The 19,831-nt window shown below is 37.5% G+C and overlaps 1 protein-coding gene across 1 annotated transcript in view; it reads left to right on the plus strand.

The window, feature by feature from the left end:
• Positions 1 to 19,831, plus strand: part of LOC124108666 (rho GTPase-activating protein 29-like) — a 52,827-nt gene that overhangs the window by 29,690 nt on the left and 3,306 nt on the right. Inside the window, 5 exon segments of the mRNA XM_046467148.1 lie at positions 14,229 to 14,417; positions 14,690 to 14,827; positions 17,937 to 18,045; positions 18,048 to 18,159; positions 19,440 to 19,755. Of these exon segments, the coding sequence (XP_046323104.1) occupies positions 14,229 to 14,417; positions 14,690 to 14,827; positions 17,937 to 18,045; positions 18,048 to 18,159; positions 19,440 to 19,755 (864 nt within the window).

Below are 19,831 nucleotides of genomic sequence, written 5' to 3' on the forward strand. Positions count from 1 at the left end.
CCCATAAACTTAAAATGTTGTCAAGAAGGTAGACCTCGGGCTGGGGATGTGGCTCAAGCCGTAGCACACTCCCCTGGCATGCGTGCGGCCCGGGTTTGATCCTCAGCACCACATACAAACAAAGATGTTGTGTCCGCGAAAACTAAAAAATAAATATTAAAAAAAAAAGAAGGTAGACCTCATCTTAAATGTTCTTCCCACAGTTAAAAAAGAAATTAAAAACCTTCTCTAATTATTTGGTGTTCTAAAATTTAATGGTGATGTGAGATGGTCTTTTTTTCCCTTGGTACTCATTTATCCCCTTTACTAGGAACAGTTCTGTCTTTAACTTGGGAGGAGATCTCTCTATAATTCTTACCATTTCATTCTTCCTTATTTTTATTTTTTCTTACCACGAAGTTACATACCCAGTCCCTTTTATGTTTTTATTTTAAAACATGGTCTTACTAAGTTGCTGGAGCTGGCCCCGAACTTGTGATCCTCCTGTCTGAGCCTCCTGAGTCCCTGGAATTACAGGCGTGTGCCACAAAACCTGGCTCTTTCAATTGATTTTTAAAAATTTAGCAATCATATGCTAATTTACAAGACTCTCCTTTTGTATTTTTATTTTGATGTGTGGGGGGACAGGGCAAGGGGTAGGATTATCTAGTGCCAGTTTTGTGGAAGTAATTAATACGTTTTCAAATTTCTCTAAGAACACAAATTTAAAAATTTTAGTTTTTTTTTTCCTATTCCATAAGCCGACAATCTCTGTTCTTCTTTCTGGATTAGTAAATCTTGAGTTTGTTTGTTTATTCTGCTTATTTTCTTTCTTGTGATCTTGTCCATCATATTTACGAATGGGACTGTTTTAGATAGCTTTTCGGAGTTTCTTCCTATTGAATATGTAGGTCTTTCCTCTCACAGGTTAAGTGCCTGTGCTGGGAGCTCCATGTACATGGGAAGGATGATTAACTATGGTAATGCTGGTTACCCAAATGAGCCTCAAAACTTCATGGTTTTCTATGATATATGCTTGTTTCTCAACTGCGGCATAGTTCAGATGTTCCTGATTCATGGATGGCTTTTCCGCACATAGTGACTCAGAGACCCAGGCTCCTTCAACTGATGCTACCTACAGGCATCTTCTTTGACCTTCGTGCCTTCTGCTTCTGGCTGGCAGAGGGTGAGTGAGAATGTGAAAAGGCACTTTTTCTTTCTTTATTCCTTCCTTTCTTTCCCACTTCCTCCCCACCACCCCACCATCCACTGGGTACAGAACCCAGGGCCTCACAAATGTTTAGCATGTGCTCTACCATGGTGCTACACCCCCAACTCCACAGTTGCTTTCTTAAGAGCCCTGGCCTGAAAGTGACACACACCACTTCTACTCATGTTCCATGTAGTTAAATGGCTACATTTGGATATGAGGGAGGCCAGAAGATGAAATGCCCAGTCTGGTAGTCCCTTCCCAGGAAAGCACCAGATTAAGGAATGAGGAAGCCAAGTTCTCGGTACATAGTTAACCACAGTTTTTTTTTTTTTAATTTAATATTCTTTAAAATTGTGGATGGACCTTTATTTTAATTAATTAATTAATTAATTAATTAATTTGTATGTGGTGCTGAGGATCAAACCCAGTGCCTCACCCATGCCAGTCGAGTGTGCTACTGCTGGGAGCCATTAGCCAAGTAAGTATGACAATTTCCTTGCCAGCGTACCCCATGTTGCAGTGACATTGAATGTACTTAACCTTGCTCAAGGACCAAGGCAGATTAGGGTGTTCCCGGTTTTAAGATAATCTTGTTTAGGGCGTTCCCAGTTTAGGTTCCAGGTTTAAGGTTTAAGATTATTCCTGCTGGGAATAGGGCGTATCCTGCTGCCTGAGTTCCCCTTGAGTTCTCACGGGATTCAGACAGTATATTTTGGAGATAGAAGCCCAGTGGAGGTGAATTTGGGAGAGAAGGAGGATTTGGGAAGAGAACGTGGATTTCCCCAGAACGTGATTGTAGACAGCTGGTGTGAGTTCGGGAATAAAGAGTTGCTGTTTGAACCTACAAGCTGTGTGGTGGCTCGTGATTGTGTGCCCAGCCAGACTGCGGCATTTGTGCCCAGCCAGACTGCGGCATTCATTAGCCCAATGTCTCCCTCTACGGCATCGTGGGCAAATACCTGGTATTCTATTCCTTTGATACCTACTTTTGTTAAACCCTCCTCCTATGGGGCAATTCCTTTTAAAATGTCCTGTTTGTTCACAATCATAGCATGTTTTTGGCCTGGCATCTAAAGCCTGTTGTACTGCAGCTGCCAAGACTTGCCCTTGTTCATTAATATCTCTACATAATTTAATATATGTGTTTAAATCTTCATGTCTCCATGGTCTAATAACCTCTCTGCAGCAACGATTTGCTTGGTCATAAGCCAGTTGTTTTATTAATGGCATTGCTTGTTCTGTATCCCCAAAAATTTTGGCAGCCGTTTGAATTAGCCTATCTACAAAGTCAGCGTAAGGTTCATTAGCTCTCTGTATTACCTTAGATAGCTGACCTTGTAAATCTCCATGTCCTTGTAAAGTCTTCCATGCCCTAACTGCGTCTGCAGCGATTTGTGCATATATAGCAGGATCATATTCAATTTGTTGCCGTTGACCCTCATAAGGTCCTTTTCCTAACAACATATCTAGATTTCTTTGAGGGTAACCGGCTGCTGCATTTCGCCTAGCTGTCTCCGCGCAAAATTCCTCATTGGCAACCTTCCATAACAAATATTGTCCTCCATTTAGTACAGATTTACACATGCTAGCCCAATCTGCTGGCGTCATGTCCAAGTTAGTAATGGACTCAACCATGCTTACCGTGAAGGGAGCTTGGGGACCATAGGTTGTTACAGCCTCCTTTAACTGCTTCACTGTTTTAAAATCTAAAGCACGGTGAATTCGCTGCCCTCCTGCCTGTTCAAGTACAGGGCATGCTAATCTTTGAGGTCCTGTCTCAGGATCCCATTTATCAACTACGGGGTTTGAGGGCCACTCAGCTGTCTCCATCGGTGGGGCTGTTGGTTGAATTATGCCCTCTTGTGATAAAATGGAGTTAGTAACAGCCTCCTGTTGTGGCCTTTTTCCTAACAACCCCTTTTCCTTTAAATTTTCTTCCTCTGTCTGACTAGCTCGAGAGACCTTCTCTTTTGCTTGATCTAAAATGTCTTTCTCCATGGTCTGAACCTCTAACAATTTACTTAACATCTTTTCGGTTTGTTTTTTACTAATTTCTAATCTACTATAAAGATAACGCAACCCAATAAGATAGCACAAAACAAAGCCGAAACTGAATGAAACAAAAACGGAATAAAAAATCGTTGTATCAATTTTCTCTTCCTCAGGGCCGACAAACTTCAAACCTTTAGTTAACCATTTTTTCCAGTTTGCCTGAGAAATTTCTAGGGATAGGCAGCTTGAAACAAAAACAAGATAAATCAAAACAATAACACATTGTTTTTTGAGTTGGTCACCCATTCTTTCGCTCTTCCTCAGGGCGAGCAATTTCACTTACCTCCAAGCTTCAGAAGTTCCCCGCACGGGCCACCAAATGCCGCAGTCTGGCTGGGCACAAATGCCGCAGTCTGGCTGGGCACACAATCACGAGCCACCACACAGCTTGTAGGTTCAAACAGCAACTCTTTATTCCCGAACTCACACCAGCTGTCTACAATCACGTTCTGGGGAAATCCACGTTCTCTTCCCAAATCCTCCTTCTCTCCCAAATTCACCTCCACTGGGCTTCTATCTCCAAAATATACTGTCTGAATCCCGTGAGAACTCAAGGGGAACTCAGGCAGCAGGATACGCCCTATTCCCAGCAGGAATAATCTTAAACCTTAAACCTGGAACCTAAACTGGGAACGCCCTAAACAAGATTATCTTAAAACCGGGAACACCCTAATCTGCCTTGGTCCTTGAGCAAGGTTAAGTACATTCAATGTCACTGCAACATGGGGTACGCTGGCAAGGAAATTGTCATACTTACTTGGCTAATGGCTCCCAGCATGCTACCACGGAGCCACACCTCCCCAGCCCCAGCTAACCACAGCTTTAATAAATAGATTTATCCACGGGTTGCCTTAATCTTGGGGTTAGAATGTTGATGCCTTTTAGTTTTGCAGGGAAAGGTTTGGAACTCAAAAGAAGAAGGGAAAGGGCTTTACTTGGGACACCGATGTCCATCCTCAGCATAACCTAATGCTCCTCAGTTTATTCTGTTTTTCAGAAGAAGAAACCTTATTTTATTTTTCCCAGAGGTGAAATGCTAGTTGGTATTCCATGTATTTAAAAATGGCAGAGGAAGGCAGGAAGTGTAGGCAGATATCTGGTGCCATCATGTGCTAGGCCCACTTTCAAACAATCCTTCCATTTTAGCCTCTTGGCTCCCTGCCCTTAGGAGCACCTGCAAAATGAGCCTCAAGCTTCCGTGAGTTTCTGCCATGGAGATTGATCTCTCCTACACTAACATCGCTTCCTGCATACTCCATCGTGCACTGGCAACTCTCCTCCTGCTGTCCTCGGTGTTCTGAATTAATTCCCATGTTATCATTAGGCCTTAGAAAGGTAGGGAAGAAGAAGTCTTGTGCTGGGTCTTGAAACCCCAGAAGTTTCCTTGCAGGAATCTTTCATGTATTCCACCACAGTTTGATTTGGCTATATGATCTTTAAAAGGTCACTTCTCTGTCTGCTCAATTGTTTTAAAGCATGTTCAGAACTAGCAGCTCAGACTACTAACTTTGGGTTTTCATCAGGGAGCATGGCTCGTAGAGTCTGTCATCCTGTGCCTACCAAAAGGCCAGGCAGGAGGGTGATATTTGAAGTGTGTTTGGAGGACATTTGTTTCAGTTCTTTATCCTCTATTCTTGAAATAAATTGGAACAATCATGGCTTAGCCTTAACCATAACTGCCTTGACTGAGTTGTGGTTTAGCATTATGACCTTCATTTTAACAAAACAACATAGTACCCTTATTAAGCCTGTTATTGTGATTATTTTAGGAATTTTTAAGAGACGTTATCTGCTATCTTCATCTTTCAGAGAGATATTTTTCAAACAACTCATTGCTATTAAAAACTTGACTTTTTTCAAAACCCAGATGCATTCCCTCCTTTCTGATAATGAGAATTGTGCAATTTATTGTAGAGTCATGTGCTGCATGCAGATGCTTTGATCAACAAGACAAACAGCATACGTGGTAGCTAGAAGATACAGCCTAGTGTGTAGTGGGGCTATGCCACCTAGGTTTGTGTATGTGCACTCTGGTGTTCACTCAATAACATTGCTAAGAATGTGTTTCTCAAAACACATCCCTGTCATTAAGCATCATGATGGCATTTCTCTTTATCATCTTTTTAAAGTTCTTTAGTCTTGATTTTATTCTCTAAAAACTCTGAAAGTGTCTCTAAGATCATGTGAATTCAGGGCTGTGGTTGTAGCTCAGTGGTAGAGAACTTGCCTGGCACATGTGAGGCACTGGGTTTGATCCTTAGCACCACATACAAATAAATAAATAAATAAATAAATAAATAAATAAATAAATAAATAAATAAATAAAATAAAGGTATTGTGTCCATCTACAACTAAAAAAAAAAAAAGATAATATAAATTGAGATAGAACTGGGTTGGTAATTGGCTTCATACTTCATCCAGCTGCAATTCTCAAATGGGGACAGGGTAAAGGTGTGCAGGGTGAAGAGTCAGGAAATGAGTGCTCTGTGATTATTTGAGGCTTTCTTAATTTAATGTATGGTATAATTTTAAAATAATTTGTTTCTTACACATTTTATAAATGTAAACATAAATTAAAACACACATTAACTTAAAGCTAATTGAGAAGTTTTTTTTTTTTTTTCAACCTTGCAATAATGTGGCCATGATTCCTACATGATAGAACTTTTTGACTCTACTTATGGTAAGATTTTACTGTATCTTCCTTTATTTATTAATTCTACAGGGTTAATAAAATGTGTACACTATTTGTTGACAATGAGCAGCATACATTTTATGTTATACATATTGTATATTGAATGGGTTATTTTATTATACACTTCAAAACTCCTGTAAATAACATGAATTTGAAAAATAAAGTAAATAAAAAAATTCAGTTGAGTACATTTTGGTATGTATCTATTTTGAATATGATATATTTGGTACTCATTTCCACAGAGAAAATACTTTTCTTCATTTTAAAGATTTCTTTGAGGACATACAAAATAGCCTTACTATTTGTAGTGGATTGAAGAAGGAATCTGCAAAATTCATGTCCATTGGAACCTCAGAGTATGATCTTGTTTCGAAATAAGGTCTTTGCATATGTAATTAGTTAAGATGAGGTCATACAGGATTAGGATGGGCCTCCAAATCCAATGATTTGTGACCTCATAAGAAGGTCATGGGAAGACACAGAAACACATATAGGGCGAATACCTCTTATGACAAAGGCAGGGATTAAAGTGATGTAGCTACAAGTCAAAGAAAACCAAGGATTGCTGGCAACCACCAGAAGTTAGAAAAGGGGCTAGGAACAGAATCTCCTCTGAGCCTTTAGAAGGAACCCATTCTGCCAACACCTTTATTTTGATCTTCTGCATCCTGAACTAGGACAGAGGAATTTTCTGCTGTCTTAAGCCATGGGGTTTCTGGTAATTTGTTACAGAAATCCTAGGAAACTGCCCTAGCTCAAATTTAAAACATCTCCTTCTGTGAATACTTATAAGCTGAGCATTTAGTGGAGCTCCACAAATAACTGCCAGCTGATAACTTTCCAAATGAGAGTTAACTATCTCACTGGTACCTAGAGGAGCATTTCCACAGTAATCTTAAACAAAACATTATGATGAAGAAAAGCCATTTTCCCCCTTCTTTTTCGTAGAAAACCCACTGTGGATTAATATAAAATGCTTTAGTGCGATTTGAAAAGCTTTGATCACATGAATATTTTTATATGAATTATAGTCAAAGGAGATGACATAAATGAAGGTTGTCAAATTTTATGCTGCAAAAAGATGCTATTCACAAGTAATTTGAAGAATTTTTTTATTCTTCCGTCAAAACCCACAGCTGGTGCCCACATTGTGTTTTATTAACTAATCTTGAGAAGATACCAATAAGAAAGAAGTAATCTGTAATACTTAAAAACCTGATGAAATGTATTTTCTTGAATGATGAATTTTCATGATTTTATAACATGGAGGAAAAAAATATAAAAAATGATAAATGCCACAGGAATAAATTAAAATTGTTATTTTTAATCTGATTTTTGTCAAATAATGAATGTATTTCATTCAGAATGAATTTATGCAATTTGTATATTCATAGCTAAATATGTCATTGAGCCTGGGGAAAAACACTTGGTTGAATAAATTACTTTTATAGAAAAAGGCCTACAACATGGTCCACAGAGGCTTGCTCAAGCTGTCATTTTGATGTTCTGTCGCCCTCTACTGCTCAGAGAGACAAATTACAGTTAGCCCTTTTCTCTACCAAAGTTGATTTCTTTTCTACAGGTTAATTTTTTTTTTGTCCATTTGTTTAATCAACTACTTATGCTCAGAAATAAATAAATAGTATTGGAAATTAGAATACATAAATTCATCTGTTTATGTCTCTGTGAACTCCTCAATGGTTAGGGACTCTTTATTTTATCTTCATATCCCTGGCAGCCAATATACTGCTTAGCATGGCATAGTACTCAATAAATGTTGGGTAAAGAAAATGCTGAGGCAATCTGTGCAGTTACTCCTGTCTTCATTTATCATTTTTATAAAACTCCTTATTAGAAATATCATTATCATATGTATTTATAAATTTAGTAAAACATTTCTAATATATTATTTCCATAAAAAACTAAAGTTATTTTAACTTTATTTTATAATTCACCATTTCAAACCCTTTGTTTTGACTGTAGTTTTTAAAAAAAATTTTTTTGTAGTTGTAGATGGACAGAATGCCTTTATTTTGTAAATTTTTATGTGGTGCTGAGGATTGAGCCCAGTGCCTCACACATGCTAGGCAAGCGCTTTGCCACTGAGCTGCAGCCCCAGCCCTTGACTGTAGTTTAACATGGGTACTTTTGTGGTTGTTATTCTGATTAGTTAACTGGAGATTTTTGCTGGTTAGAATTAGGATCAACTGTGGGAGGCAGAAAACCTGAAATACTAGTGACTTAAGGTCTGAGTTTATTTCTGTTACACACAAATCTATGTATACCAGATCTGACATGAAGTTTCCGTCATCCACAGGATCCTGACTCTTCCTGTGTTATAGCTTACCATGTATCAGCCATGTGTACTAAGTGGCACGAGGAGGTGCAGAGCCTCTGTGAGAGTGCATTAGGATGTCTGTATGCCACATCAGAGTGGAGGTTGGCGTCAGGGTATTCTGACAGAAGGTGTGATGTAATGGTCCATTACAACTGTATAAGATTGGTGTGCTCAATGCATTTTATTTTTTATTTAGAGCAGAGTCTCCGTAAGTTGCTTTAGGACCTCACTATGCTGAGGCTAGCTTTGAACTTGTGATCCTTCTGCTTCAGCCTCCCAAGCTGCTGGGATTATAGGCATGTGTCAATTATAGACATGTGTGCTCAATTCTGAGCTACATGATGCCCAGTAAATTTCAGAAATTGATATCCTATAAATTCATAGCCCTAAATTGGTACTCATAGGGCCCAAATATCTTGTTTCTTTTGAAACATAGCCTTCTCATTCTTCACAGTAATGGTCTTGAACCTCTTATTTCCTCAAACGTCTGATCTTCACATCTTGTCCTTCTGATGCTTTCTGCTTCACATTCTTACATCCTCATTTTCGCCATAGTTCTTTGTTTTTCATTTAAGAAATGGAAGCTACTAAATGGGCCCTTTCTCCCCAAGGTCATATCTTTTTTTCCACTGTTGTATCTCCAAATTCTCAATAGAGTTTGCACCTATTTTTTTTTTTTTTTGTATTGAAGGAGGAGTATCTACAGCCAAAGTCAGCTACAGGTGTGAATACAGAGAATCGGATTTTCTCAAGGACACGGTTTTGGAAATGAGTAAGAGAAATGGATTATGGAGCAGGGAATAAAGGGATGTGTAAGATACCAATTAAGATGATGGATCTTGGAATCTAAGTGGGACTAAAGAGAGAAATGAGGACATGATGAAGTGAGGACTGTGACAATATGGAAACATTAATAAATTGTAGGTCCTGTGAGGTCCTTTTTATTTGACTATTAGGTAATTTGTCTTCTTCTTATTGATTTATAGACTTCCTTGTATGTTCTGAGCATCATCTGTTTTGGTTGTAAGGTTTGTATTTTCATTCCATCTGGGGTTTTCCCCCCTAACCTTTTATGATATATTTTTATATACAGATGTTTTATTTTATTTTTTTATACAGATGTTTTAAACTTTACCAAATTTATATTTTATATATATATATTTTTTTGTGTTTGAATTTGGAACTCCTTTTCTATACTGAGATTTTAAAGGTTTAATTTAAATCTAGGAGATTAAAATTCTCCTAGAATTTAAAGTTTCACCTTTTTACATTTAGGTCTTCACCTGAAATGTATTTTTATTTCTAGTCCTTAATGCTCATTAACTGATTTCTGGCCCATCAATTCATCGAAGATGCTTAAAAAAATGCAACCGCATTTTTTTTTTTTTGTGCCAAATTCAGAAGACACAATGCAGTCCTAGATTTTCATTTTACTCAATCTTTTAGTAGCATTTGGCATTTTTGGCACCTCTCTCATCCTAAAAACAGTCTCCTCATATGGTTTCATTAATGATACACTTCCTTATTTTTCTCCCACTTCTTTCAAGGCTCTTTCTCCTTTAATAGAAGTACCAATAGCCATGATTTAGGAAGTACTTTTCTATGTGCTAGGCTGTATGTTTGTTCATTTTTTTTTCAATGCAATCCTCACAACAGACTGCTCCATCAGAAATAGTGTGGATGAGGAAACTAGGGCTCAGAGGATTTATATCACTTTCCCCAGTATTCAAGTCCACACAGATTGAATTTGAGTTTGAATTCTTAAATGCTTTACAGGGCTAGTGCTGTTGTCCCAATCTAGTATCTACTCTTTGGAGTTGTCATAGCTTGGTCTAGGATCCTATTCTCTTTTACAGCTTTAAAAACTATTTATATATCAAAATGACTTACACATTTATGTTTACATCCCAGAACTATTTCTTTTTTTAAGTATTTGTTAGTTGTTGATGGATCTTTATTTTATTCATTTATATGTGGTGCTGACAATCGAACCCAGTGCCTCACACATGCTAGGCAAGCACTCTGCTAGTGAGCCACGATCCCAGCCCCTCAGCCCCCCAGCCCTTTACTTCTTGAGGTGTGCATGTAATTTTGCCACTTATAGGCTCCTCAAACTTAGCATGTCTAAAATTGGACTCTTGATCTTATTATCACCAATCTCAGGAATTGGCAATTCCATCTCTATGGTGTCTCAAGCCAGAAACCTGACAATTATTTTTGGTACCATTATCTCCCTTCATCCAGTCCCTCACAAAAATTTTTAATTCTACTTTTAAAATATATCATAATCTGTCTACTTCTCTCCCTCTCTTTTCCACTCCTAACTGCCACTCTCCTAGTCCAACCTGGCCACTCTTAGACTCTCCTAATTGATCTCACTTCTCTGGCTCTTGCATTTTTTCTATTCTTCATTCAGCAGTTACAGGGATATTTTATACTGTGAATTAAATCACGTTCTTTTGCTGCTGAAATCGCTCTCTCTTTTTGAGGAACTGGTGATTGAAACCAGGGACTTGCACATGCTAGGAAAGCAAACTACCAATGAGCTGTGCCCTCTAATTTTTAATTTTTTTTTATTTAGTTTTTATTTTATAGACTGGGTCTTGCTCAGTTACCAAGCTGGCCTTGAACTTGAGATTCTCCTGCCTCAGCCTTTTGTGTAGCTGGGATTACAAGTATATGCCACCACACTTAGCTTTCTGTTCAAAGCTCTCAAATGTTTCCTGGAAAGAATGTCATATTGTCTATTGTTCACTAGTATTCTCCTTTCCTGCAGGAGAACTTGAAGTTAGGAGGGCCTGTCACTTGTTTTAGCTAATACAATGTGCACAGAAATTGTGCATTTCACCTACAGACAGAAGCTTTAAGAACTGAGCTTGCATTTCTTGTTCCTTTTTCTGTGGCTAGTAACCATATTCCACAAGGTGGATACATTGGTCCCAGAATAAGGACAGTGACATCCCAAATGCAGAGCCCACTGCTAAACTATGATGGACACATGTATGAATGAGATATTCATCTTGTAAGCCACTGACATTCTAGGGTTGTTATTACAGCAAAACCTACTTTACTTGGATAATACAGGTCTATGTTGCTCTTGGGATCTTTGACATGGCCTATGGTGCTCTGCATGGTCTGGCCGCTGCTTGCACCTCTAGCTTGTGCTACTCCTCCTGCTATTCATTATTCTCCAGTCATGGAAGATTTCCTTTAGTTCCTTGACCTTACCAATTTCTTTTTCTTCTCAGGAATGTTAAAAGTGCAAGGAATACTATTTTCCCCACTTTTCACTAGCTAATACTTTATCTTTCTGGGCTTAGCTTACATATCAGCTATTTCAGAATGTTTTTCCTTCACTCCCCAATATATATTAGGTTTTCAGTTATGTTCTTATAGAGTATTTGCAAACAGGGATGTGTGTGTTGAAGGGAAATTGCACTCATTTCAGTTTATAATTATTCTAAGGGGTATGCTTTTTCTCTGACTATTGCTAGCTGTCAGTGACAGATTCCCCAATAAAAAGTGGCTTAAATAATAGATAGAGGTTGAATTTATCTCCTATCTAAAGAATCCCAGTGGAAGCTGATTTCAGAATTGGTTCACTGACTCAGTGATGTTATCAAGGACTGTGACTTCTTCCTGTTTTTGAATGGTGCTGGGGATTGAACCCCGGGCCTTATTCATGCTAGGCAAGTGCTTACCTGGTGCGCTACATCCCCAGCCCTTTTTATTTTTTGAGGCAGCGTCTCATTAAGAGGCATAGGCTGGCCTTGACTTGGGATCCTCCTGCCTCAGCCTCCTGAGTAGCTGGTATTACAGGTGTGTGCCACTGTACCCAAGTTGCAAACTGGGGTTCTTTTTACATGTCTGCTCTGTTATTCCAAAATGTTGGCTACCACCTTTAGTCTTGTGGACCCAATATCATTAGAAATCAAAAGGAAATATTCAGCAATATCAGTTCACAGGGAAAGGATTTAAAACATGGGCCCAGAATAATACTGGGTCCTCATAGGTCAAAGGCTCCTAAATTTCAGCAGAAACTAAAATTTCGACGTGTACAGAAAATGTACTTGTTTTGTCTAAACTGGCTTTTCTCCTAAGTCCCAGCTTTTGCATAATGGCAAAAAGAAAAAAAAGAGAGAAAGAAAATTAACTGAATATTTTGAAAGCTTAGTCAAGCAACTGAATTAGCCCCTTTGAGAATTATTTACCGGCTGGGGATGTGGCTCAAGCGGTAGCGCCCTCGCCTGGCATGTGCGGGGCATTGGGTTCGATACTTAGCACCACATAAAATAAAATAAAGATGTTGTGTCCACTGAAAACTAAAAAAATAAATAAAATTTCAAAAAGAGAGAATTATTTACTTCCTTTATCTTAGAAAACAATTGCTTACTAAAGCTTTACCCAAGAGAGCATCCAGAACTGCTGTGACTTCTGTTGCATTGGGGCACATGACCTATGCACATCCTTCTGGCATGCTGGTTGGTTCAGCTGGTTCCTGGTGTTTGCTGCTGGTCTCCATTGTGTGTGGGTCTGTGGCTGAGTTGTTCTTTGGCTCAGTGTTTGTGTTGGCTCCCTGTGGCTGCTGTGATTACAAATTTCTAAATTTCTCCCTGGGTTAGCTTTTCATTGTTGTGATCAAAATATCTGAAATAAACAAAAAAGGGAGGAAAGATTTATTGTAGCTCATGGTTTCAGTTGATGGTTTGCGGGCCCCATTGCTTTGGGCTTGATATGAGGTAGAAAAACATCACTGCACAAGATAAACCCTTCCAGGGCGTGACCCCAGTGACCTATTTCCTCCAACTGGGTCCCACCTCCCAATAATCCATTCATGTTATTAATCCATTCAATGGATTAAATCACTGATGAGGTTACAACCCACATGATCCAATCATTTCCTAAGTCATTTCATGTAGCTCACTGACCAGGTGGTTTCTCCCATTACACAGGAGGAACCGTTCAGCTCCAAATTTCCTTGTTCAGCTATCCTGAATGTGTAAACATATATTTATATATTGTAAACATTTGCAATTGTCAATTCATGTTACATATCAGAAAGTTAATTTTTTCCCTTAGATGCACACACACTTGCTAACACACACAACACACACATACACACAAACACACAGACACATTAGGATTTTGTTTTAGATACATACACATGCATATATATTCACATATATGTAATATATATCTTCCAGAGAGAAATTTATTAAACATTATTTCTTTTCTCTTTCCAAATTTAATTCTGTTTCTTATCTTGAAAAAGATTTATATATATATATATATATATATATCCAAGAAAGAAACAACATTAGGACTTCATTTGGTATTATATGTGCATATATATATATTTCTCCCTTGGTCCAGGAGAACACATGGAAGCTTATCTATACAACCTTGATTTTGCGCACAACTGAATAAAATAACCACCTCATAAACACAACCACTCAGCCAGTTTAGAGGCCGAATCAAAATTGTGTGGGACCCTCCAGCCAAACATAACTGGGGGGAACAATGTGGTCCTCACACACACACAAACACATGTATAAATATATATATAAATTTGTTGTTTGTACTCCTGGGAACTAAATTCAGGGTCTTGCACATGCCAGGCAAGCACTCTACCCCTTCTTAAAATTGTGTTTTAAAAAGGGGTCTTGCTAGATTGGGCTGGCCTTCAACTTGTGATCTTCCTGTTTCAACCCCTCAAGTAGCTGGAATCATATGCCATATGGCATCACACCTGGCTCTGCCAGTACATTTTTAATAAAGTCCCACAGTTTATTTCTATAGTTTTCTACTTTGTTTTGCTGTTAAATGTAATTCACAAACCACAAGTAGTATTTTTTAACTTATTTTTGTCGTTATTAGTCTGCTTGTACTTTGCTTAGTTGTGAATAATTTTAAGGTGAGTCAATCAGTTTTCAACTATCATTTTCTTATAGTGTCTTCTTGTTTGCCATAAAAAATGCATGGCAAACTTAACCATCATTTGCGGTCATCGGAAACTTTGGGGGAAAACACACTTATTTGGAGCAGAAGTCTCACACAATGCCAAAAAGGAGCCAGATGGCATTCCTTTCATAATAAAAATGTGTGTATCAGAGATTGAAAAGACAGCCTTGTGTTTACAAGTATGTTGTTAACTTTTTAAACTCTAAAACCATAAATGCCTTTGTGATTTGTTTTAATGAAAAAAGAGACTTCAAGAAACTCAGCACTCTCCATTTGTAGTAACTGAATTTATTCACATTTATTTGGAAAATGTTAATTTATTTGACTTCAATTTGTATTTTTTAAAATACTAATAAAAATTGAAGTAGATCCATCAACTTTGTTTAGATGTCTGTATTTAGCTCTTTGTACTAAATTAAAATATTGCATACTGTTTGCTTTTCTCTTCAAGGGAATTTATCACGTCAGTGGCAACAAGGTAAAAACTACAATACTGTGTCAAGCTCTTGAAAACGGAAGGCATTTAGTAGATCTGTCCGAATTTACTTCACATGACATCTGTGAAGTGCTAAAATTATACCTTCAACAGGTTAAACTTTTATTCTAAATCTACCATCAAATAAAAAGAGCAAAAATATTTTATATTTCATATTTTTCATTGGTATAGACTATGTCATTCCCCCCCCCCCATTATTCTAAGATTTTATAATGATGTACTTTGATGTGGATATATTTCCATCCAGTATTCTGGTCACTCCATGAGCTCTGTCAGTTGTGAGCACTTTAGTTCTTGGAATTTTCTTGATTTTTATTGCCCATTTCCCCACCCACCCTCTGTCTTTGTAATTTGTACTTGAAGCTCTTGGAGATGTGTGTGTGTGTGTGTGTGCACATACACAAACACACATATAAACATTTATAAGTTTGTTGTTTGTACTCCTGGGAATTAAAAATTCAGGGTCTTGCACATGCTTGGCAAGCATACATGTTCTCTAGTTCCCTTACCTTTCCTGTATTGTTCTTTTTTTCTTCAAAACCTTTCTAAGACATTTCCTTGTCTTTTTCTTCTTGGCTAATGTAAATTACTCCATTCGTGAGATCATGTTTTAATTTTCAAGAAGTCTGATTTTCTATTCCTTTGATAACATTTTTTAAATGATTATATGATGCTCTTTTATTGTGGATATTCATAGATTTTACTTGTTAAGGGTTCTTTTCTCTATTTAGCCTCTAACCTCTCTAGAAATACAATGTGACCCTCATATATAACGTTAAATTTTCTATAGCAACATAAAAATTAAAAATTAGGTGAAGCAAATTTTAATATATCATTTAACATTTTGAGTATCTAGTATTTTAAATTATGAGGTATTTTGTTTATTTATTTATTTGTATTGGAGGTCTTCTTCTTTGAAATCTGGTATCTATTTTTCATTTAGAGCACATCTCAATTTAGATCAGTTTCATTTCCAGTACTCTTTCACCATATCTGACTAGTTGCCAGCATATTGACAGCATCATTTTAGACCTTCAATGTGTTCTTTTTCTACCCATTTTGATTTTTGTCTTTCATGGTGTCTAGTTACATTGGAGTTTGGACTTGAAATTGCTTTGGAAGCACTTGAACACATCAAGGCTTTTTAAAACTTTCAACTTTACTATAAAGCGGTCTAGGTGGACTATTTGGTATATGCCTAACCACATGTCTCTAGTTCCCTGTTCTGGCACTGGTGTGATCCTCCTGGGAAGGCATTTTTTTTTTAAATTGTAGTTGGACCCAATACCTTTAGTTTATTTATTTATTTTTATGTGGTGCTGAGGATCAAACCTAGTGCCTCACACATGCCTGATGAGTGCACTACCACTGGGCTACAACCCCAGTCCCACCAGGAAAGGGTTTCTTCCTTGCCTAGAGATACAGTACCGATACTGTGGGAGCCAGGGTGTGTAAGATGACTGTAGGATCTGTGCTTTCAGTGTGTATATAGCCAACATATCCCCATTTGAAGACAGTTACCTCTTTGTTTCTTATGTTTGGCATTGCCTCGATGCAGAGAGCCTCTGTATCCCATTGCCCAGAGAAAAAATTTCCAGAGTTTTGGGAAGGAGATTGCTCTAGTGCATGGAGTGGAGACAGGATTCTATAGAGAGCTAAGCTTTCTCAGCTGGCCCACCTGCAACCTAACCCAAGATCAGAGGACGTGGTAGTGATTGTCCACGTCCCTTTAGGACTCTGAAAATCATGTTGAGTGACAAGGGGTCAGCTCTCTTGGAAATGCTGCATCAGGACTTGTTCATCTGCTCTTCTACTTGTGAATTGTTGCTTTTTGTTTTCTCTATTTTCCTAGTCCTTATGAGCCTACTGTATTTTAGTGGGGTTTCAGGACGGAAAGAAATTAAGTATAAATTGCTAGATCTACAATGTTAGCCCAGGAAAGCATTGAAAACTCTTTAATCACATTCTACAGACCCCTCAACTGAGAAATGGAGGTTGATACCTTTGAATGACTGTAAGTCTCATAATGTGTCATCCTTAGTCTCATTTGGTCAGTCAGGGAGAGGAGATGAATAGAGTCCAATACAATAAACTTGATTCTGTTGAGGAATTTTGTATGTCTGAGACTTTCATTTGGGAAAGTGTGCTCAATTCTTGCAATATGTCAGGGAGTAGCCTTTATTTGACTCATTGACCTAAAGCTCCAAGAGGGTAAGTGACTTGCTTCAGATCCCAGAGTGGTGAAGATAGTAACTGATCACAGGGCAACACCCTAACTTTCCACAGATATTATAGGACATCAGGTAGCTAACGGTTCACTGAATTTTCTATTGTAGATCAGTAGAAACATTGAAATTCATTATGGCAGTGGATATTTGTTGTAAGAACTTTTTTTTAAAAAAATCTATTCATGGCAAATCAGCCTGTTTTAAAGTTTCATGAGATGTTGACAGTATGTTTTTGTAGTTCATATTATCTTGTGCTGATCTTCATTCTTGCCCAAGTAAAATATGGGCCATGTAGCACTTTGATATTTTTACCCCTTACATAAAATCTGTGCCTTTTCAGATTCATTTTATTGATTTAGTGCACTATCCTTGGTTTGTTCCAGTAAAACAGCTGAAGATCATGCTATTTGGGGGGCAGATGTAAATATAATGTGTTTAGGATACAGATGAAGAGTTTTAAAATCCCATCATGAAGCTTGAAGTTTAAACTTCATTTAAAGTTTAGAATTTCACTCATTATCTATTAATTTGTTATTAACATAAATATAATTTATAGTGATGATTTTGATTTGCTTCTAAGTCACTTCTCTACCAAACACATATATTTTATGGGCAGGGATGAAGCTCAGTACTAGAGTGCTTGCCTAGCATGCTTGAGGTCCTGGTTCAATCCCCAGTACTGAAAAAGAAATAAATAAATACAGATTGACTTTAGATTTTGTTATCTAAAGGGACATACTAAATTATTTGAGTAACTCTCACTTATAGTTGTCTTTAACAAAAAAAAAAAAAAACAGGTAGAAGATTTTTTAAACATATTTATTTTTTGGTTGTAGCTGGATTATTAATTAATTATTAATTTTTATGTGGTGCTGAGGATCAACCCGAGGTCCCCACATGTGCTGGACAAATGCTCTACCTCTGAGCCACAACCTCAGCCCAAAGATAATTTTAATATAATTTTATTTCTTCAGCTACCAGAACCATTGGTTTTATTCTGATGGTACCAGGAATTTATGGAGCTTGCAAATGTCATCCAACATATTAACCAAGAACAGAACACCAAAAGGGACAATTCTGAAGACAACACACATATATAGAAATCAACCAAATTCTTCTCAAAACCAAGGACCTTCTAAGACAATTGCCACCGTCCAATTTTAACACTCTACATTACCTTATCATCCATCTTAAGCGGTAAGAATTTTTATACCGTCTTAACCATTTTTAATTGTACAGGGTAATAGTATTCAGAACATTTATATTATTGTGGTATGATTTAAAAATGATTTTTAGGATGTTTTTATTACATGTTGGGAAAGGGAGACCTTGAATACATGTTTATTCAGCAAACATGGTTCCCTCAGATGCCTCCTGTGTGCCAGGCTCTGGTTGGGGAAACTAGGATGGAAATACAGGGTTTCTGCTATTTGTGGGCCCATCCACTTGGGGGACAGACCTGTATATAACCAAAGTACACCATTATCCTTTTTCTAGTAGCCAACGACATGATTTTATACTTGGAGGATCCAAAAAACTCCACCAGAAAACTTCTAGAATAATAAATGAATTTGGCAAAGTAGCAGGATATAAAATCAATACCCATATATCAAATGCATTTCTATACATCAGTGATGAATCCTCTGAAAGACACATAGCAAAACTACCCCATTAACACACTCTCTCTCTCTCTCTCTCCATATATATATATATATATATATATATATATATATATATATATATATATATATATATATATCTCACAGCTTCTTTACCCATACATGAATCTAGTATCATCCTGATAGCTAAACCAGGCAGAGACACATCTCCTTGGATAGTCATAGAAATAACAAGCTGAGAGTGTTTGAAGTAAAACCAGAACAAAAACATTGATAGTGGAAATAGAACAGAGAGATGTTCAGGAGAGAGAATCATCTAGGCTAGAAAAATAGCTGTGGGCGGCTGGGATTGTGGCTAGTGGTACAACACTTGCCTAGCACATGTGAGACACTGGGTTTGATACTCAGCACTGCATAAAAATAAATAAATAAAATAAAGATATTGTGTCCCTCTCTAGCTAAAAATATTTTTTAAAAAGAAACCTAACTGGGCAGTGAGAGAGAAGTTGACAGTGATGTTTCAGTTTCCTGTATAAGAAATGGGGAGTATATACCACATACAAAGATGGAGCAATTTTTAGGGGTGTTTTTCTTCCTTCTGCTACTAAGAGTTCAATAGTTCCTTCTACTTACATGCATTTTATCCTAATATAATACTCAAAAACTCAGTTTGGTGTGTGGTAAGTATCATAATGAAACAAATGATTCTTTCCCTAGACCCACAAAACTTGACCCTTGACAAATGTTTTGTAGTCTTCTGTAGCCTGTGTTTTCTCCACCCTTCTCAAGTCATAGTAAACTACCATTAAGGACCTTTAATAGGCAAATCTCATACACTTTATGTGTTCTTCTTTTCAGGGTTGTAGACCATTCTGAAGAAAATCTGATGAACTCAAAAAACTTGGGGGTGGTATTTGGACCCTGTCTCATGAGGCCCAGGCCTACAACCACTCCTGGTACCATCTCCTCCTCCCTTGCTGCATATGACAATCAGGCCCTGTTGGTAGAGTTCCTCATTACCAACACACAGATGATCTTCAATGGGTCCCTAGAGCCACAAAATGTTTCATGTAGTACAAATATTATTGCACCTCGGGTGGATAAAAGCTCTCCTTCCAAACCCATGATATCAACAGAACATTCCACAAAGTCACAATATTTTTCTACAAAGCAAGTGAGTTTTGACCATTATAGTATTGCATTAAATTTGTGATGTTTATGTTAACAAGTTAATAGTCTTTGAACTGTTT

Source organism: Marmota monax, unplaced genomic scaffold (assembly GCF_021218885.2).
Source record: "Marmota monax isolate L192 unplaced genomic scaffold, Marmota_monax_Labrador192_F-V1.1 WCK01_AAM20220418_F8-fsc00181, whole genome shotgun sequence".
Classification (NCBI taxonomy): domain Eukaryota; kingdom Metazoa; phylum Chordata; class Mammalia; order Rodentia; family Sciuridae; genus Marmota; species Marmota monax.